A 17,534-nucleotide genomic window follows, 5' to 3' on the forward strand; every position below is an offset into this window, starting at 1 on the left:
AGTAATTTGGGGATTCTACTTTCTATGTTGATAACTATACTATTTGTTAATAATTACATTTTTCTTTTTAATAATCCTTAAGGTTTTGATGTACTTAGCTGGTAAGGACATTTAATACAATGTAAAAGAAACAATGATAAGTATTTTAGTATCGTTCTTGATTTTAACAGGAATTTCTATAACATTTAAACCTTACGTATGGTGTTTCATATATACTTGTGTATTCTTTATCACTTAATGAAGTTGCCTTTATTTCTACTTTGCTAAGAATTTGTTAATCATGAGTCAACATTGAATCTTACATTATGCTTTTTCTACCTCTTTCTCTTGAGATAACCATGGAATTTTTTTTCCTATTAATGTGGTGAATTACATTAACAAATTTTTCATGATAAAAACAAATTTTCATTGTTGAGATAATTCTCTCTCTCTTACAAAGACATACATACATACACACTAACATACACACAAACATACTGCTTAATGCAATTTGCAAATAGAGTAGGCCCTCTGTATCCACAGGCTCTGCAATCATGAATTCAACCAACCAGGGATTGAAAATGTTTGAAAGAAAGAATTTCATTTGTACTGAGCTTGTACAAACATTTTTCCCTGCTATTATTCCCTAAACAATACAGTATAATCACAATTTACAAAGCATTACTTTGTATTAGATATTAAACATAGCCTAGACATGCTTTATAATATATGGGAGAATGCATGGAGCTTATATGCAAATGCTATGCTATTTTATATAAGACTTGAGCACCTGCAGGTTTTGATACCCAAAGGTGTCCTAGAACTAAGTCTCCACAGATTCCATGGGACAACAGTACTTTGTTTAGAATTTTTAAATTTAACTTGTATTCAAAAATAAATTGCCTTGTAAAATTTGTGTCTTATACAGTCTTGTCTAGTCAGCAAATCATGGTCACTCTATCCTCATAACATGAGATGCTGAATATTCTCATCTATTGTTTCCTCTTGAAGAGCTTATATAAGACTGCAGTTATTTCCCTGGATGTCTACCAGAACTCTCTTGTAAAACTGGCCATTCAAAGTGATAATTTGGTACAGTGAAATGGTAGATTAGAAAGATGCCCATGATCCTCTGCTCCTCACTGTATCCCCACCCTATGCAATGTGAATTTGTACCATATTCCAAAGGTAGAATCTATTTTGCATATCCTTAAGCTAAGCTGGGTTTGTAACTTGCTTTGGCATCATAAAGCAGCAAAATAACAATGTGCAAGTTTCAAGTCTAGGCCTCAAGAAATTGTGCCTGTTTCTGCTCTGACCTTGGAACCCTGCTCATCCACCATGTAAACTAGCTTGGACTAGACTTCTGGAAAATGAAAGAATACACAAAGCAGGAAAGAGCCATCCCAGTTAAGAACACTCCACTATAGCCAGCCTCCAGAAAACCCAGCAGCTGATCAGAGACGCATGAGTGAATTCACTGAGAATATAAGAATCATCCAGCTAAGCCCAGCCCAAATTGCCAACACAAAATATCTTTTAAAAAATGTATTTATTTATTTGAAAGTCAGAGTTAGAGAGAGAGAGAAATCAATCTTCCATCTGCTGATTCACTCCCCAGATGGCCACAACAGCCGGAGATGGGCGAGGGCAGAGCCAGGAGCAAGGAGTTTCTTTCAGGTCTCCCATGTGGGTAGCAGGGGCCCAAAGACTTGGACCAATTTCCACCGCTTTACCAGGCTATTAGCTGGAAAATACATCTCAAGTGAAGCAGCTAGGACTTGAACTGGAGTCCATATGGGATGCCAGTGTCACGGGTGGCAACTTTTTTTTTTGAAAGATTTTATTTATTTATTTATTTGACAGGCAGAGTTACAGACAGTATGAGAGAGACAGATAGAAAGGTCTTCCTTCTGTTGGTTCATTCCCCTAATGGCCACCACAGCCTGCACTGTGCCGATCTGAAGCCAGGAGCCAGGTGCTTCTTCCCAGGCTCCCATGCAGATGCAGGGTCCCAAGCACTTGGGCCATCCTCCACTGCCTTCCCAGGCCACAGAAGAGAGCTGGACTGGAAGAGGAGCAACTGGGACTAGAACCGGTGCCCATATGTGATGCCAGTGTCGCAGGTGGAGGATTAACCTAGTACGCCACGGCGCCGGCCCCACGGGTGGCAACTTAACCCACTACACAACACAGCCACCCCAAAATATCTTGAGTCAGATAAGACTGCTGTTTCAAGGCATTAAGCTTTAATATAATTTTCTATGCATCAAAACTGATTGATATAATAGAAGTTTAATAATCAGTTCAACTACTTTAATGATTCTAAGACCACTTGGGTTTTTCATTTGGGTAATTTACATAATTTTAGGAAAATGTCTATTTTTAATAGTTTTTCTATTTTATTGTCCTAATGTTGTTAATAAATTACTATTATTTTGTTTTACAGAATATATTATGTTTCCTTTTATTCCTACTGCTTTGTATGCCTTCTCTCATTTTTTCTTACTCAAACTTCCAAATTCATCTTTTCAAGTGACTAAAATTTGGCTTTCTTGATCTTATATATTATATCCTACTCATTATTTTATTAATATTTATACTTACATGCCTATTCATTCCTTTTTCTTCCTTATGATTAATTTATAGTTGTTTTTATAACTTCCTAATTTGGATAATGAGCTCATTTCTACCTTTTTTACTTCTACCTTTATATTTCTACCTTTTATATATTTCTACCTTTATATTTCTACCTTTTCTAATATAGGCATTTAAAGATGCATCATTCCACCTTAGAATTGCTTTACTGCATCTCACAAGTTCGATATTTAGTATCTTTATCATCTTCCTGCTTTAGTAATTAATTTATGTTACATTTTCCTATACCTGTTAGTTATTTAAGGAGTTTTTTTAATATTTCCAAACATATCAAGATGAGGATGTAGTAATCTTTTCACTCACAGTTAACATATTCAATTGACATCAGAGAATATGATCTATGTATTATTCTTTGAAATTTATTGAAACTTGTTTTTTGTGACTTTTTATGTAGGCAATTTTCATGAGATCCCTTGTGCTAGATATATCCATTGTTGGCTATAAATTTCATAAATAGACATTAGATGAATTTGTTAAGTGTGTTGTCTAAATCCATATGGCAGGGCTGTCGCTGTGGTACAGTAGGTTAAAGCCCAAGCCTGCAATGCTGGCACCCCATACGGGTGCTGATTCAATTTTTGGCTACTCCTCTTCCAATCCTGCTCTCTGCTATGACCTGGGAAAGCAGCAGAAGATGGCCCAAGTCCTTGGGCCCCTGCAACCACATGAGAGACCCAAAGAAGCTCCTGGCTCTGGCTTCAGATCAGGTCAGTTCTGGCCATTGCGATCATTTGGGGAGTGGACCAGTGGAATGGAAGACCTCTTTCTCTCTCTTTCTTTGGCTCTACCTCTCTCTGTAACACTATCTTTCAAATAAATAAAATAAATCTTTAAAAAAATCCATATGGCTTACAAAATTTTTTACCTTCTTTATTTATAAATTACTATGAGAAATATGTTTAAAAAATCACTCTCTGTGGTGTTAGATTAACCCATTTTTCCTTGTAATCAACAATCCACATACATATTTACTAAACATTTCTATTCAAGAATGTCTTACCTATAGAAAAGTACACAAATCATAAGGGAATACATTGATGAATTAACTTGAAGTAAACACACTATAGTTGCTACCTATATCAATAAATAAAACCGAGGCAATATCCTAAAAGTCATCCTCACATTCCCTGCTAGTGATATCCCTCTTCAGTAGACACAAACTAACACTCAGCCTTATAAGACTACAGACCACTTTTGCCTGTTTTTGAACTTTGTGTTAATAAACTGATGTGTGTATGTTCCATTCTGTCTCCTTGACACAGCTGCTTATGGAAATGTATCTATATTGCTACTACATATTTTTTCATTTTTAATGCTCTATGGTATTCTACTATTAAAAGATGCCACTATTTATATCTCTCTTCTGCTTTTCATGAATATTTGTTTTGTCTTTAGTTTCATATGTTATTAATACTCCTATTAAAAGCATCTTTGTAGGAAGGATATTTGGCATAGTGGTTAAACAGTACATGGGACACACATATTCCACACAGCAGTGGCTGGGTTCATGGCCCAGTTCTACTCCCAATTCTAGCTTCCTGTAAGTGCACATCCTAGGAGGCAGCAGCTGATGGCTTAAATATTTGGGCCCCTCATACCCATGTAGGAGACCCAGTAGAAGATTGCCCAAGATTGGGTCCCTGTACCTGCATGGGAGACCCAGAAAAGCTCCTGGCTCCTGGCTTCAGATTGGCCTACCTCCGGCCTTTGCAGCCACTTGGGGAATGAACCAGCAGATGGAAGACCTCTCTCTCTCTCTCTTTCTCTCTGCCTCTGCCTCTCTGTAACTCTGCTTTTCAAATAAATAAATCTAAAAAAGACTTACTACAGGGCAGTTATAATCAAAACAGCCCTGGTACTAGAAAAAAAAACAGACATGTAAACCAATGGAACAGAATAAAAAAATCTAGAAATCAATCCATGCACCTACAACCAACTAATCTTTGACAAAGGAGCTAAAATTAATCCCTAGAGAAAGGACAATCTCTTCAACAAATTATGCTGGGAAAATTGGATCTCCAGGTGCAGAAGTATGAAGCAAGACCCTTACCTTACACTTTGTACAAAAATCAACTCTAAATGGATCAAAGATCTAAATCTAAAACTTGATACCATCAAATTACTAGAGGAGAACATTGGGGAAACTCTGCAAGACATAGGCATCGGCAAAGACTTCTTGGAAAAGACCCCAGAAGCACAGGCAATCAAGGCCAAAATAGACAAAGGTGATTATTACATCAACTGAGAAGCTTCTGTACTGCCAAAGAAACACTCAGCAAAGTGAAGAGGCAGCTGACAAAATGGGAGAAAATATTTGCAAACTATGCAACTGACAAAGAATTAATACCCATAATAAAGATCTCAAGAAATTCAACAACAAAACAAATAATCAAGAAATAGGCAAAAGACTAGAACAGGCATTTTTCAAAGGAGGAAATTCAAATGGCCAAGAGACACATGAAAAAATGCTCAAGATCAGTAGTCATCAGGGAAATGCAACTAAAAATCACAATTAAGTTTCACCTCACCCCAATTAGAATGGCTGTCATACAGAGATCAACAAACAATAAATGCTGGTAATTATGTGGGGGAAAAGGTACCCTAATCCACTGTTGGTGGGAATGTGAACTAGTACAGCCACTGGAAGACAGAATGGAGATACCTCAGAAAACTGAAAATAGATGTACCATACTACCCAGCCATCCCACTCCTGGGAATTTACCCAAGGAAAATGAAATCAGTATATGAAAGTTTTTTGTACTCCCATATTTATTATAGCTCAATTCACAATAGCTAATATATGGAATCATTTCTTCATAATAAAAACTTTCAAAATCCTTTCTTCTAGATGTTTCTTTGAAAAGTACACAGCATCATTATCAGTAGTCACCCTGCTGTGCAATAGAATACCAGAAATTCTTACGCCTATTTATCTATATTGTAATACTGAAAAATAACCTTTTACCATCTATCCCTCACCCATACCATTTCTGGCATCTGGTAATCACCAATACACTCTCAACTTTTATAAAATCAACTTCAATAGCTTCTACATACACAGGAATGAGATCATACAGAAATTATTTTTCTGTGCTTGGCTTACTTAACAATGACCTGTAGTTCCATCCATGTTGTATCTAATGACAATATTTTATCTTATTTTATGGCTAGCAAGTATTCCCATTGTCTTTTTGTGCCATATTTTCCACATCCTTTCAGCAGCTGATGGACATATGGGTTGTTTCTATTATTTGACTATTATGAATACGCCTACAGTAAACATAGGTATGCAGTTATTTCTTTCATATGTTGATTTCACTTCTGAAAAAAAATGGTAGCTTTATTTTTAGTCTTTTCCAGATATCTCCATAGTGTTTTCCACAATGGCTGTACTGATTTACATTGCCACCAATAGTGTGCAGGAGCTCCCTCTTCTCCACATCCTTACCAACACTGGTAATTTTATGCCTTTTTGATAATAGCCAGTCTAATGGGAGTGAGATAGTTTCTTACTGAGGTTCTGATTTGTATTTTCCTGCAGGTAAATAATAGCATTTTTTTTCATTAACATATTAGTCATGTGTATTTCTTCCTTTAGGAAATATCTATGTGGATCTATTGCCCATTTTTAAATAGGATTATTTGGGGCTTTGTTATTAAATGGTTAGAGTTCCTCATACATTCTGGTTATTAATCCCATTGTCAGATGGATAATCTTGAAACACGGCCTTCCATTCTACAGATTTTCTCTTCATTCTGTTGACTCTTTCCTTCACTGTGCAGATGATTTTTAGTTTGATGAAATCCTGTAAATTTTTGCTTTGTTTCTTGTGCTTCAGAGATCTGATACAAAAAATTCTTGTTTATTCCCATCTCCTGAAGCATCTCTGCTATATTTTCTCCCAACTGTTTCAGAAGATTAGATATTTAATCTATTTTGAGTATTTTTGTACTTGGAACAAGACTCTTAAGTCTAGTTTCATTCTCCCACATATGGATATCCAATTTACCTAGTACCATTTATTGAAAAGTCTTTTCTCCAATGCATATTATTAACTGCTACAGCAAATCACAGCACCTTGTGATCAATGATGAGTTGGCTATAGACACGTGACTTTACTCCTAGGCTCTCTACTCTCTTCCCTTGGTCTACGTAGTCATTTTTATCCCAATAGCATGCTGTTTTAATTACTGCGGTTTTTATTTTTTGGTTTTTTTATTTGACAGGTAGAGTTATAGACAGTGAGAGAGAGAGACAGAGAGAAAGGTCTTCCTTCCATTGGTTCACTCCCCAAATGGCCACTGCAGCCATCCAAAGCCAGGAGCCAGGTGCTTCTTCATGGTTTCCCACACGAGTGCAGGGGCCCAAGGACTTGGGCCATCCTCTGCTGCTTTCCTAGGCCATAGCAGAGAGCTGGACTGGAAGAGGAGCAACCGGGACTAGAACCCAGTGCCCATATGGGATGCCGGAGCCGCAGGCATAGGATTAACCAAGTGAGCCACGGCACCGGCCCTCATTACTATTGCTTTGTAATATATTTTTAATTCAGCTAGTATAATGACTCTGGCTTTGTTTCTTTTATTCATTATTGCTTTTTGGTGGTTCCATACAAATTTTTGTAGCATTTTTCTTCTACCTCTGAAAAATCTCATTGGTATTTCATTAGCAATTACATTGAATCTATACATCATTTTCAGGTAATTAGGAAGTTTCAATGATATTGATTCTTGAATCTATAAACATAAGGTATCTCTTCATTTCTTTGCATTCCCTTTTAATTTTGTCATCATGTTTTACAGTTTTCATTGCAGAGACATTTTACCTCTTTGGCCAAATTTATCCCTAGGAATTTTTTGGTAGTTATTCTATATGTAAGATATAATCTTACATATAGAAAACTTCCAATATTCCATTAAAAAATAGCAACTAATACATAAATTCCGCGAAGCTACAGGATACAAAGTCAATGTACAAAATCAATAGTGTTCGGTGCTGGCATTGTGGCACAGTGCATTACACCACCAGCTGTTGATACTGACATCCCCTAAGAAAGCTGGTTAGAGCCCTGGTTGCTCCACTTCCAATCCAGCTCCCTGCTAATGTGCCCAGGAAAGCAGTATAAGATGGCACAATTGCTTGGGTTCCTGTCACCATGTGGGAGACCTCAATGTAGTTCCATGCTATGGCTTCAGCCTGGTCCAGCCCTGACCATTACAGCCATTTGGAATGTGAATCAGGGGACAACCCAAACACTTGAGCCTCTGTCACCCATGTTGGAGATGGGGATGGAATTCCTGGCCCCTGACTTCAGCCTGGCCCAGCTGTGACCATTAGATTATCTGGGGGAATGAACTGCACAAGGAAGATTGCAATTTCTGTCTATCCCTATCTCAACTTTTTAAAATAACAAATAACTCTTCTAAAAAACAATTCCTTTGGCTAAGACACCTAATATTATGCTGAGAGAAAGTAGTGAGCAAAGGCATTCTTGTATTATTCCAGATTTTAAAGAGAAAGCCTTCAGCTTTTCCATACTCCTATATTAGCTGTTGGCTTGTTATACACACCTTTGTTTATGTTGGAGTACATTCCTTCTATAGCTACTTTCTTCAGTTTCTTTTTCTATTGTGAAGGGATGTTGGATTCCACCTTTTCTGCATTTATTAAAATAGTCACATAACTTTTGTTCTTCAGTCATACATCATATTTATGATTTTATATGTTGAATTATCCTAGCATCCCTGGGATAAATACCATTTGATCAGGGTGAATACCAATTTTTAAATGTTTTTATTCAAAAGGTATAGAATAGAGACAGATAGACATTCTGAATTTTTAATTTCCCATTTAACATTGTTACATAATACTTGCCTCAACATATTAATGAAGTTGTTACTATTTCATTGTTTTTAGTGTTATTACTAAATATGTGATTTTGTTTGCAAGCATGTTTATAATATCACAGCATTCTGAGCTTGTCTGTACAGTTACTCCTACCCGTGAGTCTTCTGCCTTCTGATATTTTCTTCTTACTTGTCAGTGTCCCTTTCTCCCTTTTCCTTTAGCACTTCTTATGTGGCAGGTCTGGTACTAATAAAGTTGCTCAACTTTTGTTTGGCACAGTCTTTATCTTTCCTTAATTTCTAAAGGATAGCTGTTTTGGGGAACAGTATTCTTGGTTGGTAACTTTATTTACTGCAGTACTGTGAAAGTCTCATTCCTCTCTATACTGACCTTTAAGGTTTTGGCTGACAAGTCTGCATTAAGGTGATTTGTGCATTGTTTCTTTTCTCTTACAGCTTTGAGAATGCTGGCTTTCTCTTTAACCTTAGAGAACTTGATTATAGGATATCTTCCAATGGAATTGGTTGAGTCCCCCAGTAATTCCAAACTTTGCCTTTTCAAGCTGTCCCAAATATCCCAGAAGCTTTCTTCATTCATCTTCATTCTTTTTTTTTTCTGTTTTCTTCTCCAACTGTAAATTTTCAAATAGTCTGTCTTTAAATTCACTGATTCTTCTTTTTATTCAATTCTGCAATTGTGCCTTCCATCATACTTTTAATTTCACTTAGTGGACTTTTGAGTTGAATAATTTCTTGTTGATTTTGTGCCTGCAAGGCCAGCATCTCATATCAGATCAACAATTTCAATCTTGGCTGCTCAGTTTCCAAATCATCTCCCTACTAATGTGTCTGGGAAGGCAGCAAAAGATGGTTCAAGTGCTTGGGTCTCTGTTACCCATGTGGGAAACTCAGATGGCATTCTAGACCCCTGGCTTCAGTCTGGTGCAGCTCTGGCCCATGTGGTCATTTGGGGAGTGAGCCAGTGGATGGAAGTGCTCCTGTTTGCTTGCTCTATCACTCTCTCTCTCTCTCTCCCTCCCTCCCCCTCTCCCTCTTTCTTCCTCTGTCACCTTACTTTTCAAATAAATAGATCTTTAAAAAAGAAATCTTCATCCAAGCATTTGAAAGTTGCAGTTCCTAAATGGCAGTTTTCTGACAGCTTATTTTGTTCTTTAGTAAGATCATGGCTCCCTGGAACTTCTTTTTTTTTAAGATTTATTTATTTATGTAAAAGTCAGAGTTACACAGAGAGAGGAAAGGCAGAGAGAGAGAGAGAGAGAGAGAGAGAGAGAAAGAGAAAGAGAGAGAGATGTCTTCCATCCGATGGTTCACTCCCCAATTGGCTGCAACGGCCGGAGCTGCACCAATCCGAAGCCAGGAGCCAGGAGCTTCCTCTGGGTCTCCCACATGAGTGCGGGGCCCAAGGACTTGGGTCATCTTTCACTGCTTTCCCAGGCCATAGCAGAGAGCTGGATCAGGAGTGGAGCAGCTAGTCTCGAACTGGCACCCATATGGGATGCCAGCGCTTCAGGCCAGGGCATTAACTCACTGTGCCACAGCACCGACCCCTCCCTGGAACTTCTTGCTGCTTCCTGGCACACAAAATCATCTGTACATTGAAGGTGAGTTATAATAATCTAGTTTTATTTGTAGCTATACTGAATATTCTAAGCAGTCTATTTTCTCTGAGCCTATAGTCACTCCTGCTAATTTAGCGCTAGACGGCATCCTAAGAGGAGGTTTGCCCCAGGTACATTGTTAAAGTTTTTCCACTGTTTTAGTCCTATACTATTCCCCAAGCTTAAATCTGTCTCAAATCTATAGTTGAGGTGATCATAATGAAGAGGAAAAATGACTTAAAAAGGTGATCTGTCCCTATAAGTCTCCCTGGGCCTCTGGTAGGCTCAGACTCCAAAGTCCTGTGTCCACCAATATCATAATGCTAGATCACACCTAGAGTCCAGAGCCCTCTTAGACCAGTGCAGTCAATGGCTAGGACCAAAGTCCACCCTGCTATGGTCTGTCTGCTGCTGAGGTGGGCTCACTGACGATGGCACTCCAACCAGCCATGGTGATGCTGTCTGGGATGTAAGACTAATCAATTGTGGCCACAGAATTCTACTTGGCACTGAAAGAGGTCCAGAGACTGTCTGCAGGCACTAGCTTATTAGGGATAGGGACTGGTAGAATCTGTTTAATACTGGGTTTTACCAGCCTAGCAATGACTCCCAAGATAGGCCTATGGTCCCTTTCTGTCTGCCCAATATTGTAGGAGGAGTGATAGAGACAGCTCCTCAGCTGCCTAGATAGGCACTAGGTGGTAACATCTGGGACTCACAGTATTGAGGTTCTGTGCAATCTTAGGTGTGCACACTAGACCTACATGATACACACAAAACAAGTCCATCCCACCAGGTGCAGGTCTATGCATGATACTGGGGCAAGTTCAGAGACCCTATCTACCCAGACACCTAGGGATGGGGACAATGAGGATTTATCTGGTGTTAGACTAAGCCAGCCCAGCAGTAAGTCTGGATGCTAGACTGGATCACACTTGGTTTACACAGTCATCAAACCCTACAAAATCCAAGGGATATATGCTAGGCCTAAATGAGATTGGCAACAACACATCCTGGAATGAGTTTATCCCATCAAAGTACAGGGCTCCATCTAATGCTAGGGGAGTTCAAAGGCTCAGTTGCTAGCATCAGCTTAAAAGTAGAGGCCTTTGAGATTTCACAGGTGCAAGATATTTTAATGATAAGCCAGGCTCTGAGCTCCAAGGCAAAGTCCTAAGCCCTCTCCCCTGCCCTACTCCATAGGAATCATGCTCTACTTTCTAGTGGAAGATGGATGGGTTCTGACCTCTACAGGTCTATGATTTGGAGCAGGAGCCATGGGTTTCCTGTCTAACTCTGAATTTTACCACAGTGGGCCTGGCACTTGGATTAAATTTCCTTTTCTTTTTTCCATTTTCATATGGATTTTGCCTTTGCTACTTAAAAACAGACTGTTCAATCTATGTCAATTTCTGTAGAAAAATTGTCTTTTCGCACTGGCTACTTTAAGGATCTTCTCAGTGTCTTTGGTGTTTTATTATTCTGCCAATGTTGTCTAACCATCCGATTTGTATAATAGATTATCCAAATGGTCAAAAGTGTGTCCCCTCCTGGCACCCACGTCCTTGCAATGCAATATTCGCAAACAGCCCTTCATAAGATGGAGCCTATTTATTTACTCCTTGACTCTGGATTTGACCATATGACTTTCTTTGGACAATAAAACATCTGTAAATGTGATCAAAGAGTAACTTAAAAATCACTAATACACAAGGGCTTGCTTTCTTCTCACACTTAGAATCCCAAGGGTGCCACATGAATAGGACTGAGGTAGGCCACTGGAGAATGAGAGACCATCAGAAAGAATGGGGAGCACCAGTGAATATTATCTATTATGTTTCCAATATAATGCCCATCATCGCTTTCCATTATTTGCTAGAAATTTCAAATATATATAAAATATACATATATATATGCATGCATACACATATTAAGAAAATATATAACATTATTTTAATATAAATATATTTTTCTACATTTTTCCTATTTTCTTCTCCCTACCTCTGCATAGCTATTAGGTAATTACTTTGACAATATTTTCCATTACATAAATACTCTCCCCACCTGTGTCTAATCTACTATTTGGCAGCATTGCTAAATTTTTATTTTTCACATCAATGACTATATTTTCATTTTTGGAAGTGCATTTTCATTCAAATATACCTGATCATATTTTCATCTTTACTCATTATACATTCCTTAATTTATTATTTTGTTTCTTTAAACATCTTAAATATAGGAATTTTAAAACTGTCTCCTAACTCAGATTTCTAGAGCCGTTTGAGGGTAATTGAGCTGTGTGTTGTTTCTTTCTCTGAGGCTAATGATAGCTTAAAACTTGTATTTTTCTGGATTTTTTTTTAACTTTTATTTAATGAATATAAATTTCCAAAGTACGACTTATGGATTACAATGGCTTCCCTCCCATACCGTCCTTCCCACCCACAACCCTCCCCTTTCCCACTCCCTCTCCCCTTCCATTCACATCAAGATTCATTTTCGATTATCTTAATATACAGAAGATCAGCTTAGTATACATTAAGTAAGGATTTCAACAGTTTGCTCCCACACAGAAACATAAAGTGAAAAATAATAGATGATTTTTTTTAAATGATGATGAAATCAGAGCAGACCTATTGTCATGTTTAATCCCAGTGAGAGCCAAGTTGGGAATTGATAATTTCTTTTTTTTTTTTTTTTTTACAGAGGATCAGTTTAGTATGCATTAAGTAAGGATTTCAACAGTTTGCACCCCCATAGAAACACAAAGTGAAATATATTGTTTGAGTACTCGTTATAGCATTAAATCTCAATGTACAGCACATTAAGGATAGAGATCCTACATGAGGAGTAAGTGCACAGTGACTCCTGTTGTTGACTTTACCAATTGACACTCCTGTCTATGGCATCAGTAATCTCCCTATGCTCCAGTCATGAGTTTCCAAGGCTATGGAAGCCCTCTGAGTTCTCCGACTCTTATCTTGTTTAGACAAGGTCATAGTCAAAGTGGAGGTTCTCTCCTCCCTTCAGAGAAAGGTACCTCCTTCTTTGAAGACCTGTTCTTTCCACTGGGATCTCACTCGCAGAGATCTTTTGCCAGAGTGTCTTGGCTTTCCATGCCTGAAATACTCTCATGAGCTTTTCAGCCAGCTCCGAATGCCTTTAGGGCTGATTCTGAGGCCAGAGTGCTATTTAGGACATCTGCCATTCTATGAGTCTGCTGAGTATCTCACTTCCTATGTTGGATCACTCTCCCCTTTATTTATTCCATCGGTTAGTGTTAGCAGGTACTAGACTTGTCTATGTGCTCCCTTTGACTCCTAGTCCCTCCACCATGACCAACTGTGAACTGAAATTGATCACCTGGAACAGTGAGATGGCATTGGTACATGCCACCTCGATGGGATTGAATTGGAATCCCCTGGTATGCTTCCAACTCCACCACTTGGGGCAAGTCAGCCTGAGCATCTCCCAAATTATACATCTCTTCCCTCTCCCATTCCCACTCCCATGTTCAACAGGGATCACATTTCAGTTAATTTTCAACACTTAAGAATAACTGTGCATCAATTACAGAACTAAACCAGTCATATTAAGTAGAACAGATAAAAAAAAACTACTAAGAGGGATAATGTATTAAGTTGTCCATTAACAGTCAGGGCTATGCTGATCAAGACACCGTTTCCCATAGTGTCCACCTCACTCCAACAGGTTTCCCTCTTGGTGTTCAGTCAGTCGTCACCGATCAGGGAGAACATATGATTTAAACCATGGCCATCCTGTGAGGTCTGCATTGAAGGTAACTTTCTCCAAAGTAAATCTGCATTTTCTTCATCAGGAATCCTATACCCAAACCAAGACCACTTGATCTTTTTTTTTTTTTTTTAATTTTATTTGACAGGTAGAGTTATAGACAATGAGAGAGAGAGAGACAGAGAGAAAGGTCTTCCTTCTGCTGGTTCACTCCCCAAATGGCCGCTACAGCCTGCGCTGCGCCAATCCGAAGCCAGGAGCCAGGTGCTTCTTCCTGGTCTCCCATGTGGGTGCAGGGCCCAAGGACTTGGGCCATCCTCCACTGCTTTCCCAGGCCACAGCAGAGAGCTGGACCAGAAGAGGAGCGACTGGGACTAGACCCCTGCACCCACTTGAGATGCCGGCGCCGCAGGCAGAGGATTAACCAAGTGAGCCACGGTGCTGGCCCCCTACTTGATCTTTATGGACAGAGAAAATCTAAGTTTTAAGCCTGCATGAAGATGCAGTTGTAACTGAAATTCTCAGGAAGTATTTTTTTTTCCTTTCTGAAGAAGTGATGGAGATAGGCTGGTTCCTAGAGTATTGTCCTCTGCTACACAGTAGACCTTCACTCTCACCTCTCACTGCAGGTGCAGTCTGCTGGGTCCTGGCTTTAATTTAGAATTTTCTATTCCAACTCACATGGAACCCAAGACATTTCTGACATCCCACAAAAACTGTTGAAATGTAAGGCTCTAACTGAAATTTTTATACACTGCTGATGGAATGCAAAATGGTACAGCTTCTTGTTTATAGCTATAGCTTTATTCATCACTGCCCAAACTAGAAGAACCCAAATGTCCTTCAAGTGAGAAATAGATTTAAAAAAAAATGGATGGGGCCGGCATTGTGGCGCAGTGGCACAGTGGGTTAACGACCTGGCCTGAAGCACCACCATCCCATATGGGTGCCGGTTCTAGTCCCTGCTGCTCCTCTTCCAATCCAGCTCTCTGCTATGGCCTGGGAAAGAGGGAGAAGATGGCCCAAGTCCTTGGGCCCCTGCACCCACATGGGAGACCCAGCAGAAGCTCCTAGCTCATGGCTCCTGGCTTCGGATCGGCGCAGCTCCGGCCATTGTGGCCAATTGGGAGTGAACAATCAAATGGAAGATCTCTCTCTCTGCCTCTCCTCTGTGTACCTGACTTTCAAATAAAAAAAGAAAAAAAACCTGGAGTACATTCATATAACATAATTAGAATACTACTCAGCAATAGAAAATTAAAAATAAAAGAACAATGTATGCACCCAAGGATTATGGGTAAATCCCAACAGACATACTTAAACAATTACATACATATAAAAGTGATTCCAGCTGTTACACATTCTGGAAAAGTAGGGTCAAAGAACCATCAGTGGTTGCTAGAGACTTAGGGAAGAGAGAAGAGCTGAACAAAAAGGGAGAAGGGAATTTTTGGAGGTGATGAAATGGCTCTTTATCTTAATTATGATGGTTGTTATAAGACTGAAGACTTTTCAGTCTGTGGCATTGTGGTAGTGGGTTAAGCTTCTGTCTTCTATGCCAGCTTCTCGTATGAGCACTGGTTAGAGCCCTGACTGCTCTGCTTCCAATTCAGCTCCCTGCTAATGTACTTGGGGAAGCAGTGGAAGATGACTTAAGTGCTTGGGCCCTAGCCACCAACACAGGACACCTAGATGATGTTCCAGGCTCCTGACTTCAGCCTGGCCCAACCCCTGCTCTTGCAGCCATTTGGGGAGTGAACCAGCAAATTGATTCTCTTTCTCTCTCTCTCTTTCTCCCTCTCTGTTCCTCCCTTACTTCCCCCCTCAACTCTGTAACACTGTCTTTCAAATAAATAAATATTTTTCTAAAGAGTTTTTCAAAGCTCACAAAATTGTACATTTACAGGGGCAAATTTTACTGTGTTAGCTATACCTTAATTTTTGAAAAAGGAAAAACATAGGAGTCTAAGTTCCCAGTACCAGCAGACACCCCTCTGGTTTTTTCTCTGTCTGAAGTATTTGGACACTAAAGATTTCCCTTCTTCTAAGTGCAATGATGACTTTTGAAAGATTTCTTTTGGGTTGTATCTAGCACTTACAGGCATGTTTAAGCAAGAGAATTCTTAGAGTATCTACTCTACCATATTGCTGGAAGCAAAAGTTGGACACTTTTAAAGAACAAACCTCTCTTCAAATTTCATAGTGCTTTTAAGTTTTTCGATTCATTTTATCATTGCATCCTCGTGTTTCTGAGAGCACAATAACTCAGTTATTATATTATCTTCTTTATATACAAGAAAACCAAAGCTTGAGGAAGATGAAATGTTTCCTACTGTATATCTGGACATCTACCTCAAATCAAAATAACACATTTTCTGAAAACAGAAACCAAGTTGAAGATAAGCCAAAGTCCCCATAATTAAGCCAATGAGACACGCTTGAAGGATAATTTACATTCTGTATCACCCATGCCTGGCAGCAAAGTGAGCTGTGTGATCCTGAGCAATTCACTTTACCCTGACTAGTTTCAAAGCACTCACTTCATAGAATGGTTTTGACAAGTAAATGTGTGAGTGAAAAGCACATGGCACACAGTGTCACTAAGGATCACTTGTTACTACCATGTCGTGCTGTTCCCATTCATGTAATTAAATGCATATCCTCAACAATACAGTCTATTGAATACTGCAAACACACATACATACATAAATTAGTGCTTACTTTGAAAAAGCCATGCTTTTGGTTGCGCTGACCCAGCCATAAATTGCTTCCCGGAGGAAGGTTGGTCTCTGGAGGGTCTATTACACGTTCATAAATCCTATGGAGACAAAGAACACAGTTACTATTAGAGAGGATCAAGATAGAACCAAGGTGTGTACAGGCTGCTTCAAGCACTTACACATTTGCTGCTATTCTAAACAGATGGAGCCAGTATGTGGCATCTTAAATGACAGGTAACATCAATGTAGAGATCTGTTTCTTGGCAACACATGGACATGTTACCTGGGTGGGATGCTCCTAACTTTCTATCAACTCCCCTTAACAGAAGACAAAGGAAGGGGGTAACATTTTTGACTGTCTGCTCTGAGCAGTGATTTCACAACAACTGTGGAAGCAGTTTATCCAAATGTTGAAACTGAGAAAGTTGAGATTCAGAGAATATAACCTGGTCAACCAACTGAACACAAGAAGAAGTAACAGAATTGTAAAAAGAACCCTTATCTGCCTGACAAGAAGCTCATGTAATTTTCTTTACATCCTACTTACTCCTTGACTTTGGTTTATTTAGCTGGTATTCATTTCAACAGTAACCTCAGAGAACCCTTTGAACAAGTGCATAATGTCTTTTGAGCACTTTTTGTACTCCAGCTCCACACTAGACAACAGGAAATAGAGCAATAAACTATCCCTTTAGATTAAAAGTAACATATGAGGCTGGGGCTGTGGCATAGCGGGAAAAATCGCTGCCTGCAGTGCTGGTTCAGGAACTGGCTGCTCCACTTCCAATCTAGCTTTCTGCAGTGGCCTGGGAAAGCAGCAGAAGATGGCCCAAGTCCTTGGACCCCTGCACCCAACATGGGAAGACCCAGAGGAAGCTCCTCATTCCTGGCTTCAGATTGGCACAGCTCCAGCTGTTGTGGCCAACTGGGGAGTAAACCAGTGGATGGAAGACCTCTCTCT

The 17,534-nt window shown here is 39.2% G+C and overlaps 1 protein-coding gene across 2 annotated transcripts in view; it reads right to left on the reverse strand.

The window, feature by feature from the left end:
• The window catches only part of NELL1 (neural EGFL like 1), a 1,050,155-nt gene that overhangs the window by 836,688 nt on the left and 195,933 nt on the right, over nucleotides 1–17,534 (reverse strand). For both annotated transcript variants that reach the window (XM_002708986.6, XM_002708985.6), the window contains exon 5: nucleotides 16,575–16,671. In XM_002708986.6, the coding sequence (XP_002709032.4) occupies nucleotides 16,575–16,671 (97 nt within the window). The remainder of the gene's footprint in view (nucleotides 1–16,574; nucleotides 16,672–17,534) is intronic.

This window comes from Oryctolagus cuniculus, chromosome 1 (genome assembly GCF_051225735.1).
Source record: "Oryctolagus cuniculus isolate XC-2025 breed Fujian yellow rabbit chromosome 1, ASM5122573v1, whole genome shotgun sequence".
Taxonomy (NCBI): Eukaryota; Metazoa; Chordata; class Mammalia; order Lagomorpha; family Leporidae; genus Oryctolagus; species Oryctolagus cuniculus.